This window comes from Somniosus microcephalus, chromosome 3, assembly GCF_052327205.1.
Source record: "Somniosus microcephalus isolate GS21.2 chromosome 3, FLI_Smic_1.0, whole genome shotgun sequence".
In the NCBI taxonomy this organism is placed as follows: Eukaryota; Metazoa; Chordata; class Chondrichthyes; order Squaliformes; family Somniosidae; genus Somniosus; species Somniosus microcephalus.
In genome coordinates, this window is record NC_140989.1 from 40,722,593 (window position 1) to 40,742,008 (window position 19,416).

The 19,416-nt window shown below is 44.5% G+C and overlaps 1 protein-coding gene across 4 annotated transcripts in view; it reads right to left on the reverse strand.

Moving 5' to 3' along the window:
• Window positions 1-19,416, reverse strand: part of heatr1 (HEAT repeat containing 1) — a 120,279-nt gene that overhangs the window by 22,207 nt on the left and 78,656 nt on the right. For 3 of the 4 annotated variants that reach the window (XM_085980243.1, XM_085980231.1, XM_085980249.1), the window contains exons 25-33: window positions 17,067-17,173; window positions 15,011-15,163; window positions 11,992-12,110; window positions 10,209-10,330; window positions 9,045-9,173; window positions 7,543-7,773; window positions 4,797-4,926; window positions 2,004-2,176; window positions 411-463 (exon numbers count right to left, since the gene is read on the reverse strand). In XM_085980243.1, coding sequence (XP_085836369.1) covers window positions 411-463; window positions 2,004-2,176; window positions 4,797-4,926; window positions 7,543-7,773; window positions 9,045-9,173; window positions 10,209-10,330; window positions 11,992-12,110; window positions 15,011-15,163; window positions 17,067-17,173 — 1,217 coding nt within the window. The remainder of the gene's footprint in view (window positions 1-410; window positions 464-2,003; window positions 2,177-4,796; window positions 4,927-7,542; window positions 7,774-9,044; window positions 9,174-10,208; window positions 10,331-11,991; window positions 12,111-15,010; window positions 15,164-17,066; window positions 17,174-19,416) is intronic. The other variant, XM_085980239.1, reaches the window with a different exon arrangement.

The following is a 19,416-nucleotide window of genomic DNA, read 5'->3' on the forward strand; positions in this document are numbered from 1 at the left end:
GCCCGGTCTCATTAACCCCTTGGCTTCTGCTATTTTATGATTAGATATTGGGCAGTGCGGGCAGGATCCTGAATGCAAGACATAGGGATTGTTTATAGGATTGACATAACATAGAAACATAGAAGATAGGAGCAGGAGTAGGCCATTCGGCCCTTCGAGCCTGCTCCGCCATTTGATGAGATCATGGCTGATCATCCAAATTCAGTACCCTGTCCCTGCCTTCTCCCCATATCCCTTGATCCCTTTAGCCTTAAGAAATATATCCAACTCTTTCTTGAATGTACTTAATGAACTGGCCTCCACCGCCCTCTGTGGCAGAGAATTCCACAGACAAACCCAAGAAAGTATATAATCCAGACCAGAAATTTGTAACAATCAGCATAAACTGCAATAGAGTAACTATTGGCTACCTTTGTTCAATCTTCTGCAGATTTTTTTCTTCAGAGTTGTCACAATCCGCAACCTAATATAAAAGCAAGGAAACTCAGTGAGCACACTTTACATTTATAAAACCAACCGCTTTCCAGCACAGTATAAAGACCTGCAGTCACATAGAATCCACAGCACAGTAAGAGGCCATTTGGCCCAACTGGTCTATGGTGCTGTTTATATTCCACACAAGCTTCTTCCTACTTTAATGATCTCTTCCCATGCTGCTCTCATATTCCTCTATTCCCTTCTCAATTGTGTATGCAAGGGGCCTCCTTTTAGTACCCACGAAAATTACTGCAAGAAGAAAGTTCTAAATGAAGGAATGTGGTTTGATTCAACCTGACAGTACAAATGACTGCCTCGGATAGACCATTTTCAGTAACAGGCCACATTGGCAGCACTGTCTGCAGCAGGAGATTAGTAAATTAATCCCAGGGTCCATGGGACCCTCCAACAGGGCATTACTTTGAAATAAAAACAGAAAATGCTAGAAATGCTCAGCAGGTCAGGCAGCATCTGTGGAGAGAGAAAAACAAGAGTTAACGTTTCAGGTCGATGACCTTTCATCAGAACATTACTTTGTTTGGATCAATGCTTACTTAAAAAAGAAATCCAGATTTCTTCCTCCGCCAATTCCTTCCAGAGTTTCCTTCCTCGTGACAGTTAATATGCTTGATCAAAATACTGTTTTTTCCCCAAATTACTCTCTCAAACAGCTACATAACCCCCAAATCAGTCAACTAGACCCTCATGAGTAACATATTTTTAATTATCACAAATGTGAAGCAATTTTGGCTTTCACGGTCTACAAATAAAACTTGCTGCTAACTGGGCACTTGAGACGCCCAAATAAATTGTGCATTGAAAGAATTGGCTTGAAAACCTACTCCAGTATATAGGTAATAAAAACAGAGCATTATGTTGGTGTTTTCAATTAAAATAAATGGTAAACTGAACCACTGTAGCAGAACTGGGAAGGGATCAGATGCTGTGAAACCGTAACAGAGACAGCGATGTGCGTACTTCTGCATTAATGCAGTAACCTAGAGTCAAACAGATTGTGACAGAACTTGGAAATTCTTTTAGGAAAGTATAAAGTGAAGAGACAGAAAGGTGAAGAGAAACTTGAAGAAGAAAAGGTGCATCAGTAAAACAGTAGCAAAATAAAGAAAATGGACCAGTGAAGTAAACAGAAGACGAGACAGATATCTATAAACACACCGAGGAATAAATAATTGACAACTTTTATTGGCAATGTTTTTTTTGGCGGTGGGGTGTGGCAAGGGGACATGGAGAGTTCTGTAGAAACAGACCTTGCTATGAGCCAGCGGTAGTTAGGCTATTTACTGGAATCTATGAAGCTAAGTGGATCTGCAATATATATTCTGAAAATCGGATTATTTCTGTTCCGTTCAGTTGAAGAAATAAGAAATCAACAGCGGCCTACCACTTATCAAGGAAAGCATCTTCAATATTAAGTACGAATATATTCAAGATATACCAACCATTCTTCACAAATAAGGATTTAAGTTAAATGACGAGCGGATTTTAAAAAAAACAAACAAAATTACCTTCCCAACAAAGCTGTTGGAGGCGAGATGCTGAGTCATAAACGAGACAGAGAGAAATTTGAAATGCCGTAGCTGTTTGGCTGTGTGAGTGTCTATGTTGAACAGTGGTTCCGCTTCACTCGGCTTCCTCGCTTTGCTCCTGATTGTCTTCACTTTCCTCTGTCCTTCAGCTGCTTTTAAATAAAACGGTTCAAGGAATCAATTAGCAAGAACATTTTCTCCTAAAAGAACTGTATGCATGACCGTGGAATTTTACTGGAGTCCAGCAACAGTGTTAGGGCAATATAGCAACAAAAAAAATAATCAGATTAGTACACAACAGGAAAGGATGGCTGCACCAGTGTTAAGCAGACTCGGACGTTTCTGGGAGTGTTTTCAGAATGTGCCTGAATTAGAGGAAAACTATAAACCTGAAATGTTAATGAGGTAAGATAACATTTGGGCAATAAGGTCACTGTACCAGTCACCTCCACCTTAGATGGTGAATGGTATTCGTCAGGGCAACAGAGTTTTAAAATATACAAACCACAAAAGGGCTGAATTAACTCTACCCTAAATAAAATTACCTTCATTGTATTCTTAACCAGTGAAACAATCCAATATACAGGAAACTTTGTGCTATCCGGAGGTGAACTATCTGGCAATCTGGAGCCACCGGCAAAAATTAGGAGCCGTTTTTTATTCTTTTTGTTTGTTTTCTTTGCTTTATTTGAACAGTCAAGCTGTGCAAGGTCTGTAGCTATAGCAACAGCTTTAGCTACAGAGGCTTGCAGGCCACACCCGAGTGTTTAGAAGCTGTTGCTAAGCAACAGTGTTTGTTGTCAGATACGGAGATAAGAATCTCCGTATCTCTCAACATTGGCCCAGAAATTCCGGTCGGGGGGCTTCCCGCGGGTGCAAGCCCCCGACCTACACTTACCTTGCGCGCCAGCAGTTGAGGTCTGGGCCTGCGTGGATTTCCTCTCTGTGCCCTGGTCCAGCTCCCGGCGCGCTGTGCTTGCGTGTCCCAGGGGCGTAGTTAGTGCGATGCGTCCCCTGGGAACACGTGAGCCATGGGTAGCCAATCGGAGGAGGGAAAAGCCCATTCATAAGATTGACAGAAAGACCTGTCAAACTTATGAATACTCCGGCCCCCAAAACAGTAGTTAACCTTCAAATAAATTTTAAAAAAACATCACACTTTTTAAATAAACTATAAATAACATTAAATAACTATTTTAAACAATAATTTAAATTTTTGAAAAAAATAATTTTATAAAAAAACGGGGCTAAAACTTACCTTACTTTAAAGCATTAAAAAATAATAAACCTGTGGAAAAAATGTTTTCATTTTAATTAATTGACCACTTACCTTGTAAAAAGCAGGCCTTACGCCTGCTTTTTAAATGTGTAAATCCTACAGGCTTACCCTCGCGTGAAAACCTGTTAAAAAAAAAAAAACCTACGTTCAAAGCGCACGCGCAGCCTCCCCTGCGCGCGCGTTCCACCTCGGAACCCCTTCGTTCAGAGGATCGGAAGTGCTGGTTTCCCGCTCATGCGCTGTGCATGCAAGAAACCGGCACTTCCATCGGGTCCATGCGTGAGCACCCTGTGCGTACTCACGCGTTGGGACCCGAATTTCTGGGCCATTAACTCTGGAGTGTACGGCAGTTTTGAGGCAACGGCAGCAGCTCGGTCCCGTGGGTGCCGGATAGCACAAAGTTTCCTGTATCAATGAAATCCAGCTTAAACAGGCCGGGGTGAATTTCTGCAGATGTTTTTCTGCTTGTCCGCAGTATCAGTGGAAGAGCCATGGAAATGGTGGGAAAAATGGCGCAAACGCTCTTTTTCCAGGGTTTCTGCAGTGCTTCCATTGAAGTTACAGCGGACAAGCGGGGGGACATTCACCCCCTAGATTCTTAGGTACTAAAAAAAAAGGCAAAGTATAAATATTTTAAAGCAAAATGAGTCTTCCAGGTGAAGATTTTTTTTGATTATGTAATTTAGTTACAATGTAGAAATGTTTTTATTCTCCATATCTGCAGAATTTGTAAGTTGCAATGTTCAAAAAAAATGCATACAAAAATCAACCTGACTGTGAACAAAGTGACTATTCACAGCCAATAATACAGGAACAGCAGAACAGTGTGTACAGTCAGAACAGGCAAGAGGCTGCATAGTCAGACTGAACAGTCATATATTAGAGAAACAGCTTGAAAATAAAAACAAGGACTATTTTACAAAGGGATTTTATAATTGGCAGGTCGTCAATATCGAGTTCAACAATTTCACATCATAAGCTCGGCCCCTATTTCATTTTTTCTTGTAATTTTTCCACTCCTTTCCCCCCCTTTCCTTTTGTTTCTCTCTCACACCTGGCAGCTATCTCTTGCCCTGCCAGTACACTTTACACCTAATCTCAGCCTATTACCATCTCGTCTAGCTTCTAATCTCTTTTACTTCTTTTGTTTCTTTTATTCTTTTGTCCGATCGCAGCCCTGCCTTCGATCTAGTTTCTTTTCTTTCCAGTTTTGAAGAAGGGTTCGACCCGAAACGTCAACTCAAATTTCTCTCCACAGATGTTGCCTGACCTGCTGAGTTTTTCCAGCATTTTCTGTTGTTATGTCAAAGATATATTGTTTTGTCAGACTGATAGAACATTAGTGTTTTGAATGTTCTGCCCTGGGAGACACATACACCTTTTCCCTGTTTAAATGTCATTGTCATTATTTAACTACTGTTGGACTGAATTGGGCTGTGCTGATAGGATATGATGCACAATCTGAAGTTAACGGCATTTCACTTTCTACTTACTTTCTTCCTTGTCTTCTGGGAGCTTGGCTAAGTAACGCAAAATATTGATGAAGCTCTGGAGCTGCTCCTGAACACTGAACTCACAGCAAACGGTGATCCAGAACTCGGTGTCTCTTTCCAGAACAGCTTCCTGTTACAAAAGAACCCACACAGAGCTTGGTTAGAGAGGGGGAATAAAAACTGATTTGTAAATGATTGTTTTGGAAAACAAGAAATTTAGTTGGGCAAAGTATCCAAGGGGAGGGGCGGGGGAGAAGAGGGGTGACTGACTCATCTTGAAATGATTGTTTCAACTTGGGCAAGCAAAGTCTAACTTCCTGAAAGGATGAATTTTCATGCAACATTCTATAACATCCGACAACATTACAACCATTAAAATCTATATGGATTCAGCTGCCTAGGTCCTAAGCTCTGGAACTCCTTCCCTAAATCTCTCCACTTCTCTTTCCTCCTTTAAGACGCTCCTTAAAACCTACCTCTTTGACCAAGCTTTTGGTCATCTGCCCCAATATCTCCTTATACGGCTTGGTGTCCAATTTTTTTTCAATAGCACTCCCGTGAAGCGTCTTGGGACATTTTATTACGTTAAGACACTATATAAGTTGTTGTTGTTGTACACAGTTGGTAACACACTCGCCTCTGAGTCAGAAGGTTGTGCTAGGCTGACACTCCAGTGCACTGCTGAGGGAGCGCTGCACTGTCGGAGGTGCCGTCTTTCGGATGAGACGTTAAACTGAGGAGTCTGCCCCCTCAGGTGGACGTAAAAGATCCCATGGCACTATTTCGAAGAAGAGCAGAGGACTTATCTCCCCGGTGTCCTGGCCAATATTTATCCCTCAACCAACATAACAAAACAGATTACCTGGTCATTATCACATTGCTGTTTGAGGGAGCTTGCTGTGTGCAAATTGGCTGTTGCGTTTCCCACATTACAACAGTGACTCCACTTCAAAAGTACTTAATTGGCTGTAAAGCGCTTTGAGACGTCCGGTGGTCCTGAAAGGCGCTATGTAAATGCATGTCTTTCTTTCTTTCTATGAGTACCATTGTATTCATGGTGTAAGTTGTAGCTGTTTTGCTATTTTGTAAATGGCCCAGAAATTCAGGTCCCAACGCTGGGTACTCACGCGTAGGCCCAACGAAAGTGCCGGTTTCGTGCATGCACTGCGCATGCGCAGGAAACCGGCACTTCCGTTCTCCTGAAAGAAGGGGTTGACAGGTGGAACGCGTGCGCCGGAGAGGCAGCGCGTGCGCATCGAACTTACATTTTTTTTGCAGGGTTCTCCAGGAGGGTAAGTCTCCAGCAGTTACACTTTTAAAAAGCAGGCGCAAGGCCTGCTTTTAACAAGGTAAGTGATGAATTAATTAAAATTAAAACATTTTTTCCACAGGTTTATTATTTTTAAATACTTTAAAGAAAGGTAAGTTTATTTTTAGCCCCATTAGAAAATGTAATTAATTTTTTCAAAGATTTAAATTATTGTTTAAAATAGTTATTTCATGTAATTTATAGTTATTTTATAAAAATGTGATTTAAAAAAAATTTATTTGAAGTTTTAGTTATGTTTTGGGGCTTATAGTATTTATAGACTTGACAGCTCTTCCTGTCAAACTTATGAATGAAGCATTCCCTGCTACCATTGGCTCTCCATGGCCCACATGATCCCAGGGGACGCTTCGAACTAACTGTGCCCCTGGGATACGCAAGCACTGCGTGCCGGTAGTTGGAGGAGGCCCAGGATCGGAATCCCATGCGGGCCCACAGCTCAACGGCCGGCACGCTAGCTAAGTGCAGGTCGGAGACTTGCACCCGCGGGAAGCCTCCGACCCGATTTTCTGGGCCAAATTATAACAAAAAAAAAGTTACGTATAAGCAAACAAATATTTCTTAGTGACTAAATTCTGTAGGTTTCCAATTGAACTGCTAGATGGTGCATCACTCCAGGGAGAGGACCTTCACATTAGGGGCTGGGAAAGGGAAGTTTGAATCACCGAAGTTTGAGCCCCATACTCAAGCTACCATGCTCTCTGGTCGAGTGTTGTTGATCTTCCGTTCAGTGTGCGAGATGGAGTGCAGAATAAACCACAACGTAAAAATGATGATCATAGCAGGCGATCCATTGAACTTCTCAAAGAATCTTATACCACCCAATAATCCTTCCTCAACTGAAATAAAAAATGAACCACACTCGCTCAAGCAGCCACCATTAAAACGTGACAGACTTATCCGTCATTTTTGCCCCTCACCCTATTTACGTATTTTCTTTTGCCATCTCCCTGGATTTTGTACCAGGTCCCATCACAGAACTGCTCCACAGCCTCTGATGACGCTATTTGCCATCAGCTGCTAAGTGGTGTGTAATAATGGCCAAGAGTAACTCCCCGTCACTAAGTGAGTTCTCCACCAAGTACCTGTTGCCACTACATTTAAAGAAAAACTGAACCAGTAATTAAATTTGAAATAAATCGCTCAGTGAATATCAGATGTAATCTCCAAAATACTTTAGCTACTTTAGTAAGCAAGAAGAAAATCATATTTTTACAATAATTTTTAGGTACAGGAAAAAGACATTTGGCCGAAAACCCTTTATGATTCATCTCAATCCTTTGTACTCTTTTCTCACCCAATCATTCTCGCTCCAGAACTGTTGCTCTTAAACTCTGTTTAAACTATTTGTACCGTAGTACCCAAGTGTAGAATCATTCCTGCTATTCGCTGTCCACCCTAAAATGCGTGCGCCTTTACCTTTTCGCCGTTGGTTGCTGTGGAAGTGGTCTTGGTCACGTGCTGCTCAAACAGAAGCAACAGGAGGCCCCAAAGGAAGCGCTCTGCACGCACTGTGTTAATAAGCTGTGAAAGGATGGGCACGCGCCGGTGTTCGGGCACATGCGGCATGGCGTCCACAAACACGTGGATGATTTTTGTAACAACGTTTTCCACATTCTGTTTGGTTTCCGCAGAAGCTTCACCATCAGCCTGCAAAAGACGGAACATAAATAAGAGGCAAAGCGGACAAAAATCGCAAAAGGAACAGAGGAGCAATCATTATATTTACGTGTAGCGTAGTGAACTGTGATTAAAAGTCCCCATTTGCAACTTTATCTTTTTAAAATAGTACCCCTGCTGCCCCCCCCCCAGCCCCAGATTCAATCCTTGTTAAAATATGTAACACTTGCACAAAATTTTAATAGCCTCAGCCGAAAGTCAAAGTGAAAAAGTAGCAATTTCTGCTGCAAAATTTCTTATTTTAATGAGCTACCTTTAACTGTAATGAAATGTTTTCCAAGACACAAAAGGGCTTCAAGGAGCTGCTTTCAACCTCTTGCAGTTTGGAATAACTGTTTAACTACTGCACAAGGAAGGTGGCCCACGTACAATTTGGGCTGCAAATGTTAAAAGTACATAACCTAGATGAACAGCAGCTATTCAGCAGCCCATGGAAATGCAACACAATGAATATTACTACAAAATGATTTTCAGACTTCTCAATTTTTACTCAACAAAAATAATTCATGCAAGTGTAACCAAGTGTGTAAGGACAATAGTTCACGCAATGACAGTCATTGCCACTAGAGGTCACTATGCTGTAAAACAGTGATAAAGCACTGCACAAGTAGGTACCTACATAAAAATGGGGCTCGGTCACCCGCTCGGGAAGTTTATCTGCAACACTGGTTGCCAGAAAAATTATTTAAATCCCGTCCCCAAAGGAAGCACTGACTTCCTTGTCGGGATTTGGCTCCACAGGCACCAAATTGCTCTCTGGTTATTTGCCCATAGGAGCATTATTCACAGGCAAGTCCAGACAGTGAACATCAGCGGGCTATCCAACGGTGGAGCACATCGCTGCTGAGCTCAGTGCTGTCCGCACCCAGTGATCTTGCACACACATTTCCAGCAGATGCCACTGAATTGCAATCACGGCAGATTCTTCCCTTCCCTAATCCTGGGATGCGGTGGCCAATTGTAGTATCCCACCGATACCATGGGTGCTAAACATAGACCAGGAATTGGGCTGTGACAATATCACTGCGATCACATAACATTCTAGTACCTCGCTTAAGTGAGCTTGGACAGTGAATGTTAATAGCCTATTCCACCACTGTGGCTATAACAGCCACAGCTAATCCTATCCTCACCCACTAAGGCAGCGGGAGGAGACTTTTTATTATTAATATAGTTCCATCTCTGGTAAGATTTTTAAAATTCTAAGTATAAAAATAAAAAAACACTTAACCATGACTTACTCCAATAAGTGCTGGGATTACGGTCTGTACTGTCTTGCTTATCACCTGGAAACTGTAGCTGTCATCCAGCCGCATCACATTGGCACCCATGAAAGTAAATATGGGCATGATATTATGGAGAACCTTGTCCTACAAAATAAATACGAACACAAGAAAATCAGTAACATAAATGTGGCTAATACTGCAGTAATAATGGAGATCTGTGCACTTAGAAACAAAACAAAAAATAGTCAAGGAGGATCACAAATACGGTGAGTAACGAATGTATTCACGTGCTTGTATATTAACAGTGGTGCCAAGGGTTATAATTGGAAAGTGGCGTGCAGAAGTAGTTTAGGAGAGAGGAAAGGACACTTTACAAAATGGTACTAAAATAAAACAAGGGAGGACTCTAATCATGGGCAGATGCACATCTGCACCTTAAAATCCATATAGGTCTGGATTTAGAATTGCGTACACTCAGGGAAAGTGCCTTCCGAGAGCCTTCCTCTCCAGTGTTCATCAAACCCTGCGACTCCTTCCATGTGCTCCCAGATCCTGGGAGCCCACCTCACAATGCTGTTAGACCCCAAAGAGCTCATCCCAGTACTCCAGAACCTAGGACTGTCTCGAAAGTTGATAAGTCAGTGGCCCTAATAATACAGGAAACTTTGGTTTATCCGGAGGTTGTATGTCCGGAAACCTCGATCTACCGGCAGAAATCAGGAGCCGTTTTGTTAGGTTTTTTTTCTTCTCGTGGCTTTGTTTTCCACAGTCGGGCTCTGGAAAGTCTCTCTGAAGCTGTTGCTAAGCTACAGAGACGCTTCCAAGGTACGGGCCGACTGTTTACAAGCTGTTGCTAAGCAACAGTGTTTGTTGTCAGATACGGAGATGAAAACCTCCGTATGCTTCAACATTAACTTTGTACGTCCGGCAGTTTTGATAGATCGGCAACAGCTCGGTCCCGTCGGTGCCGGGTATAACAAAGTTTCCTGTATTCTTTAGTACAACACCTCGTTCATTTAGCATAATAAGGACCATGTTCTTATAAAAACTAACTCGCGATGAGCAACATCACAGGAGATCTGTTGGCAGGTACAATAATTATTCTAAACGATCCCACAGCAAAAAACCTTTGAAAATCCCCCCTCCCCGACCCCCCCAGTTGGAACAGGCTGTACTTACAGGGAACATTCCAGCAGCAGCACCCAGGAGTAGTAATGCATGATGATGTGTCTGAGGCATATTCGAACCCCTGACACATTGAACAATTAGCTCCACGTTAAACTTCTCCTCATCAAGGACATCTGTAAAACCAAAGTTGTAAATGAAGCTACCGGTTCACGTTTTTGTGCAAGGCATGGATGCAAAATCAGTAGCATTTCACATTTACAAAATGATGAGAAATGGCTACAAAACAAAAGACATTTAATGTTGAGTTTATTTCCCCAAGTCTGAAAGACAATAAAAAAATGTGATTATCAATTTTCTCCCCCATTCTGCTCCAATGCTGTGCCGAGTTGGCTATTCTTCAAGGTGGAAGATAAACTGTGAACATCCAAAGACTATTCTAACACAAAAGACATCACAACCAATCTTGATCATCGTCTCGTCTGACATGCACACACATGTACTACACAGCAAGTGCTGCTGGTTCGTGATCAGGAGCCTGGCCTAATTTCTCCCCTCCCTAGCACGGACACTGCAAATTGTAGCACCAATCTGGGGACGCACCCCCACCCCCCAACCGCACCCCGAGTAGGGTCTCTGCTAGGTCACTTCAGATGACACGAATTATAGAGAAATTGCTCTATGCATCCCACCAGACTGCCTCCACTAGAAACAGCTGGAAGACTTGGCCTTTGGCACGGGTTGGAGAGAAGCTGTAACTGACAACACTGGAGTAGTCTAGCAAGGTGGCTACTTGAGGGTCTCCAGTTCAATGATAAAATTGCTGATTAAAAAAATTGAATATCTGGTAATAGTGTCATATTCTTGTATGAAAAATGGACAGTACTTAGAACAAATGGCACCCCCCATATCCTTCCTCTTTAAGGTCATTGCTAACCTTTAGACGACAGTGTAATTATTGCTGATCACCATCCCACGGAGGACAAGTTCTTGATGCTTACTGTCCACACAGTGTTCCCAGCTACACTCAAGTGTTGCCTAACTATTCTCACTGGAGCAGGTAAGTGGGGGCTCTTTGCAGTTGAACAGGCTTCAAAACGACACATCCAGCAATGGGAGACTGGAATACAGTCAATCCTTTGCGGCAGATCAGGTAATGATACCTGAACAAGCCAGGTCCTCAATACTCCAGGGTGCTGTTGAAGATTTACCAACTGAGTTTGGCTCAATGATGGGACAAGGTTTGACCTGGTTCTAGATGCGGCGATTCTCCCCACTTGGCTTCAGATAACCTTGGAATACAATGCCATAACAGAACAGGTTGGGTGGTCCTAGCTGGACAAACAGCAAGAAGATTACAAGTGTCCTGTACTGATAAGCCATGCGGTTTTAGCTGGTTAAGCTCCAGCAATACCTTACAGCATTCGCACACATGGGGCTCTTGCCAACATAAGCCTAAATTCTCTCGGTCTCACCATCACGGAGAGTGCACATTCCATATCCGGCAAGCAGAAACTCTACTCGTGGATTCTTCAATGTTTTGGTTTGGACACTATACATGGTGATGGGTATCCAGCTGACCAAATATAATCAATGACTAATACTGCTTTTATTCACGTTAAGCTATCTAAAATTCTCCGTATACATTCCTTCAGACTCCCCATCACATCTTAAATTTACATACAGAGACTTGCATGGCTTTAGTTAATGGAAAGGGGAAAAAAGATAGCTTTGGTTTTGACTCTGCACTGTATTCATTTAAAACCAGGATTGATTTAATCTGCAATGAATACTAAAATAAAAATGCAGTGCAGAGAAACCATTCCATCCTTCATACCTTTGCTGATCCTGGTACCATCTGGTGATAGTTTCTGACAGAGGTTCAGTAAACCGTTGAGGACCAGCTGCTTTGTGTACTCCAGACTGCCCTGCTCGGACAATGAAGGATCCAGGCACCTGAGTCATGACAATGATTAATTGTTACTTTTCCTGTAGAATTCTCTTAATTATAGCCAAAACAACTGGCATTCCACTTTCATGCAAAAATGGATAAAAACATGGAATACATTCCCCAAACCATGCTAACAATTCCCGAATCACATTGTAAAATTAAATTTGACTTATTCGGTCACTGTAAACCTATAACAAAAGCAAAATATTGCCGATGCTGGAGATCTGAACTAAAAACAGAAAATGCTGGAAACACTGAGCAGGTCAGAGAGCCTCTGTGGAGAGAGAAACATAGTTAACACACGGGTTCTGATGAAAGGTCATCGATCTGAACCGTTAACTCTGTTCTCTCTCCAAAGATGCTGCCTGACCTGATAAGTGTTTCCAGTATTGTCTCTTTTTATTAACGTAAACTTTCTCTTCTTAGGCAGTCCCTGGATGACTTGCTTCCACACTAAAAATGAGTTCTCAGGTGACTGATGAGTCCAATGCGGGACCTACAGTCTCTGTCACAGGTGGGGCAGATGGTGGTTGAAGGGGCGGGTGGGTGGAGTGCTTGGGGTGACGTGCGCTCCTTCCCCTGTTTGCGCTTGGCTTCCGCTTGCTCCCGGCGAAGAGACTCGAGGTGTTCGGCGCTTTCCCGGATGCTTCTCCTCCACTTTGAGCGGTCTTGGGCCAGGGGTTCCCAGGTGTCAGAGGGGATGTTGCACTTTTTCAAGGAGGCTTTGAGGGTGTCCTTGAAGCGTTTCCTCTGCCCACCTGGGACCCTCTTGCTGCGTCGGAGCTCCGAGTAGAGTGCTTGTTTTGGGAGTCTCGTATCGGGCATGCGGACGGTGTGACTCGTCCATCGGAGCTGATGGAGCGTGGTCAAAGCTTCGATGCTGGGGATGTAGGCCTGAGCAAGAACACCGACGTTGGTGCGCCTATCCTGCCAATGGATTTGCAGGATCTTGCGGAGGCAGCGTTGGTGGTACCTTTCCAGTGCTTTGAGGTGCCTGCTGTACATGGTCCATGTCTCTGAAGTGTACAGAGTGGGCATCACAGCTGCTCTGTAGACCATGAGCTTGGTGCCGGGTTTGAGGTCCTGGTCTTCAAACACTCTCTTCCTCAGGTTCCGAAGGTTGCACTGGCACACTGATGGCGATGTTGGACTTTGTCATCGACGTCTGCCCTTGTTGACAGTAGGCTCCCGAGGTATGGAAAGTGGTCCACGTTGTCCAAGGACTCGTCGTGGATTTTGATAATCGGGGGACAGTACTGTGTGGCAGGGACAGGTTGGTAGAGGACCTTTGTCTTATGGATGTTTAGTGTAAGGCCCATGCTCTCATACGCTTCTGTGAAGGTGTTGACGATGGTTTGGAGTTCGACCTCCCAGTGTGTGCAGGCGCAAGCGTCGTCTGCATACTGTAATTTGATGACAGAGGGTGGGACGACCTTGGATCTGGACTGGAGGCGATGGAGATTGAACAGTTTCCCGTTTGTTCTGTAGATTAGCGCCACTCCAGCGGGGAGCTTACTGAGGGTGGGATGGAGCATTGCAGCAAGGAAGATCGAGAAGAGCGTTGGTGCGATGACACAGCCTTGCTTGACCCCGGTCCGTACGTGAATTGGGTCTGTGGTGGATCCGTTGGTCAGGATCACGGCTTGTATGTCGCTGTGAAGCAGGCAGAGGATGGTGACAAACCTTTGAGGGCAGCCGAATTTGAGGAGGACACTCCACAATCCCGCACGGTTGACATAATACCTATGGGTATTATAGTCAGTCTTTTTAAACATGAACCAATATTTTTCTATGTTGCTGTGGTACCTAATTTTTGAGAATGGATAACAGTTACGCAAATTAAAAAACATTAAGTTGTTGCAGCGCCGAATTCTGACCTCTGGGTGGCACTGTGTAAAGTGGCACTTTACGATTTACTTTCTGCTCAGTGGCACACCAAGTGGCTGCAATCGGGAACTACATGGTCTCGTCCTCATTGGTGATAACAGAATTTAAATAAAAGTAGCTCAAAGCAAGGGGGGGGTGGGGGAGAAGAAGATCACAAGAATTGAAACAAAGCTTAGAAAATTAAAAAGCTCAAATCCTGCACAGGCGAGAAAACATTTAGTGCCTCAAGAAAACCAGTGCTCCTAATCCATTTGCAAATACACCACACACAGTTCCTGTGTGGGCAGTGGGCAGGGAGCCAGCCCCTGAACCGCTACCAGTTAAAACTAATCATGCAGGGAGTACAGGAGAATGAGCCTCATTCTCTCTCCTCGTCTTATAGCTCTTTAGATTCTGTAATCACAAGGAACCCATCACCCCATATGAAAACTTTAGCAGTACGTAACTAATTTCATTTATCCCCTTCATATCTTCAATATATTGCATGCAAAATCTGAGGACATTTAGAAAGTCATAGTTTATGCCTCAGCAATTATTTACGTTTTTTTCTTTTCAAACTTTGCCCAATTTCATTTCCGGAAGATCACAAAGGTAAGTACAGATGAGGGAGGTTATTCATCCTTCTGTACAAATCTACTATTCTGTTATCATAGTGTCTAACTGCCTCTTGAATGATTCTTACATGTGAAGAAGTATTTCCTGACATCAGTCCTCAAAACTTGCCTTTTACTAAATGGTGCCTATTCCCATGTTTTATTGTTGTGGCTGAACGTGAAATAGTGCTCTGCCATGAGCCTACTCAGCAATGACCTGCTTGTGTGCAGTCACTGAGCTGCAATCAGGTGTAGGAACTCTGGTGAATTTCCCCCCCGCCCCACCCCCCCAATCTGTCCAGGAGAACCGAAGCACCTCAACCAGCACCACAGCTGAGGGTGGCTAATTCAGCACGAGTGGTTCAGCTTGCTATCTTCCAGCTCCATTAACAAGGTAAAACGGTTGATATATTCAGTCCCAGTACCTGGACAGAAGGCTGAAGAGGGTAGGAACCAGAATCTGGGGACTCTTGAGTTTCTTCTTGTGTTGCAATAATTCCATGATGAGTGTAACTCTCTGCCAGTTAATGTCGCCTATTAAAGAAACAGGATCTGTGTTCTGCAAATCTTGGGCTTTCCTTAAAAAAACGCACACATATTGTAAAACAATGACAATCACATTTAAAGAATAACTCCTTGGGGGGGGGGGGGGGGGGGGCGGTGGAAGACAATCCTTCAAATACCAAAAGAATGAAGTCCAAAGCTGACAAACCCCATGAAAGGGATAGTGTTTATATCACTAATTCAAGTATGGAGTTTACTTCACTCTGTTATCAGCTGGGACAATGATTAGAGAGCTGATTTCCCAAAGTAATTTGCTGTTACTTTGAGGTCATTTCACTGATCGTTGCTGTACTTGTAGCTTTCAGCAAAGGATTTCAGATGAACACACAAGTAAGCAACTCCTGCAAAAGTATTTCATGGTCTCTCAATGGGAGGGCTGTCCTATGCGGAGAGATTGAGAATGGACCGATGCTCTCTGCAGTTTAGAAGAATGAGAGGTGATCTCATTGAAACGTATAACATCTTTAGAGGGCTTGACAGGGTAGGTGCTGAGAGGTTGTTTCCCCTGGCTAGAGAGTCTAGAACCAGGGGTCACAGTCTCAGAATAAGGGGTCGGCCATTTAGGACTGAGATGAGGAGAAAATTCTTCACTCAGAAGGTGGTGAAAAACGTTCCCGCTAAGCTGTGTGGCTGCGCAGCGGTCTGGAGGTCCTGCGCAGGCTGCTAACCAACTTTTAAATGGAAATAACCGCACATGCGCGAGAAATTGAATTAGCCGCACAGTCAGTTAAAGGGCCTGCACACCAAAAGAAAATTACAGGGAACATTGGTTGTGAATCTTTGGAATTCTCTACCCCAGAGGGCTGTGGATGCTCAGTCGCCGAGTATATTCAAGACTGAGATCGATAGATTCTTAGGCACCAAGAGAATCAAGGGATAGGCCGGGAAAGTGGAGTTGATGTAGAAGTTCAGCCATGATCTTACTGAATCTTGGAGCAGGCCTGAGGGGCCGTATGGTCTACTGCTGCTCCTAATTCCGATGTTATGATGTCCTGTTCTCAATGTTAAGTATCAAGTAGAACGAGAGTAGAGATTAAGACACAGCAGTTTCAGTTAACCAAACAATGGACCTGAGGTTGCGGTCGGAGGCTTCCCGTGGGCGAATGCCTTCAACCCGCAAGTAAAATCCGTACTTACCCGATGGCCCCGGACCTACGAAGACTCGCGCTCCTTGGCCTGCAGGCGCACACCTGCGTAAAGGCCCACGTATCCCAGGGGACGCAGGCAGTTCGCAAGCGTCCCTGGGATCACGTGGGCCGGCCCAACCAATCAAAAAGGGGGATTCCCATTATGCTTATTTACATACGGAATCCCCATAAGCATAATAGGAATCACATAAAAAAATAAATTTTCACACAACCTAAATAAAAATAAATCACGACATTTAAAATTAATTAAAATACAATTTAATTAAACATTTAAAACAAAAATTTTATCTTTTGAAAAATAAATTTAAACATTTTTAAAGGGACCAAAAATAACCTAAACTAATGTTAAAGGTTTTTGAATGTTTAAATGATTTTTAAAGTTTTATTTTAATATTTATTTAAACCCTTTCGCTGGTAAAAGGCCTTACGCCTGCTTTTACCAGGCTTAAGAGTTTCGTGGGCATTCATTGGGCAAATAGCCCAACCCTGCACCGGCGAATGCCCATTTCCTTCGGATTCATACTGTGTGTCAAGCTGAAACTTGACAGATTGCAAGTTACGGATTTTTGCACATGCAGAAACCCGGAATTTGCGGGGCACTTACGACGTATGCAGTCACAGGCCCCGGAAAATCCAGGCCAATAGTACTAGCAATAAGTTCCCCATAAAAACAATTTCACTGGCGTATATAGTGGAAAATGCTAATATAGTGGAAAATGCTAAGAGTTAAGTGACACCAACAATCTGCTCCGGTCTGGAAACAACAAACCTCTGCTGTAGCATTGTCTGCCTCCTGGTCTGCTGGATGGTTGCACGGCTTTGAGATTTTTCCAAAGGTCCGAGCTCCTGGGCAATTTGTTCTGCTTCGACCACAATCTGCATCACACAAGCAATTAAAAATTACAGACCCCTGAACGATACCTTTAACAAGATCAACATTTTTTGTTTTTAAATTTGCAATATAAGAAGATGCTAAAACCTATTCGGGCAATCCATGATAACATTACCAAGAATCAAAATCTAAATCAACACAGAGCAAAGCACTTTGCCCTGTACAAAAGATATGGGGCTAGAAATTCAGTAGGCTTTGCGCCCAGTTTTCGCCCAAAGAGGGCTTTTGCGCCACTTGCTGAGATTGCGCCGATATTCAGCGCTGTGGTAATGGCGGCGTTAGCCAGTAGCGCTGCGCCGCCACCGATGACGTCATCGGTGTGCGCAGTGCCCCGCTACCGGCCCGACCGCCATATTTAGTTGCGGCCGCCTCTTCCGCAGCGGCCGCAAACAGCGATCTGAAAGCGGGGCCGCCCTGCAGCCTTAGTGGGGCGAGTTAAGGCGGAGGTGCGGCCGGCCGCTTTTTCGGCGGCCGCCTGCCCGCACCTCCTTCCCCGGCCTCCTCCACCCCCCCCCCCCCCCCCCGCGGCATTGCCGGCTGTTTTCCGGGAGCCCGGCACTTCTCCGTGGTACCGGGCTCATTTGCCGGCACTGGCGAGCGGCGATCTCGCTGTTGCAGGCACCTCCCCCTTAAGAGAGGGAGGAAGGCCTGCAGTACCGCAGCCTGCCGCTCCGCAGCGGGTGGCGCTGCGGCACCTAGCGCGCTGAAATTCAGTTTCAGCGCCCCAAGCGGGGGCGGCCACACCCTTGAATAGCGGCCGGCTTCGACTTGGGGCGCTGAAACTGAATTTCCGGCGGGCGCAAGTGGCTCCGCGCGCAGCGGTAACTTCTGGGCGCAAGCGAGCTGGCGGGCCCAAACTGAATTTCTAGGCCATGATCTTTTAACTGGCAGAGTTTAACCAGCCAACACTGCCTAATCCCAGGAAACATTAAACCATCTGTCCTGTTAGGTGGTCATAAAAGATCCTATGACACTACTCAAAAGTAGTGCAGGACATTTCTCCCGCTGTCCTGGCCAACAATTATCCCTCAATCGACACCATTAAAACAAATCATTTTGTCATTGTCTCATTGCTGTTTGCTGTGCGCAAACTGGCCTACTTTACAACAGTGACTACGCTTCCAAAGTACTTAATTGGATGTGAAGCGCATTGGGACATCCTGAGTATATATAAATGCAGGTCCTTCCTAAATGAAAGTTTCAGTTCCAGTTCAGAACGTCTGAGGTAAGAACACATATGCAAGCCAACAGCAGAGTACCCAAGTCGGAAAAACATCAGTAGGCTGCTGACACACTTGTGCTGATGGCACTGAGTTCATGGTTAAATAAGAGGACGAATAGCAAGACCCATCTACAAACATGGCAGCTAAAGTAACATTCAGCATATAAAAATTGGTGTGGAGAAAATGAAGTACACACCTGTCTCAATCTGCAATGCCCAATCAAGATCAAACTGAGATGATACCAATTAGGATCAAATGGCACATGGACACTGTGCAAAAAATCATTGCAGTCACTTTGGCTAATCCAAAAATTGATACACTGGGGCCACTGCCACTCGCCGATAACAACATGCAAAGGTTGGCCACATATTGCACCCTATTTCAGTATTTTGAAGTTGGCCATGAGGCCACAAGATAAAGCAAGAATAAATCAAACAATTAAAATCTTTTCACTATTGCTTGGTTCGTCTCTTAGGCAGTCCCTCGGAACCGAGGATGACTTGCTTCCACATTAAAAATGAGTTTGCAGGTGACTGATGAGTCCAATGCGGGACCTACAGTCTCTGTCACAGGTGGGGCAGATGGTGGTTGAAGGGGCGGGTGGGTGGGGTGCTTGGGTTGACGTGCGCTCCTTCCGCTGTTTGCACTTGGCTTCCGCTTGCTCCCGGCGAAGAGACTCAAAGTGTTCCGCGCCTTCCCGGATGCTTCCCCTCCACGTTGAGCGGTCTTGGGCCAGGGATTCCCAGGTGTCGGTGGGGATGTTACACTTTTTCCAAGGCGGCTTTGAGGGTGTCCTTAAAGCGTTTTCTCTGCCCACCTGGGGCTCTCTTGCCGCGCCGGAGCTCCGAGTAGAGCGCTTGTTTTGGGAGTCTCATATCGGGCATGCAGACGATGTGACCCATCCATCGGAGCTGATTGAGCGTGGTCAAAGCTTCGATGCTGGGGATGTTGGCCTGAGCAAGAACACTGACGTTTGTGCGCCTATCCTGCCAATGGATTTGCAG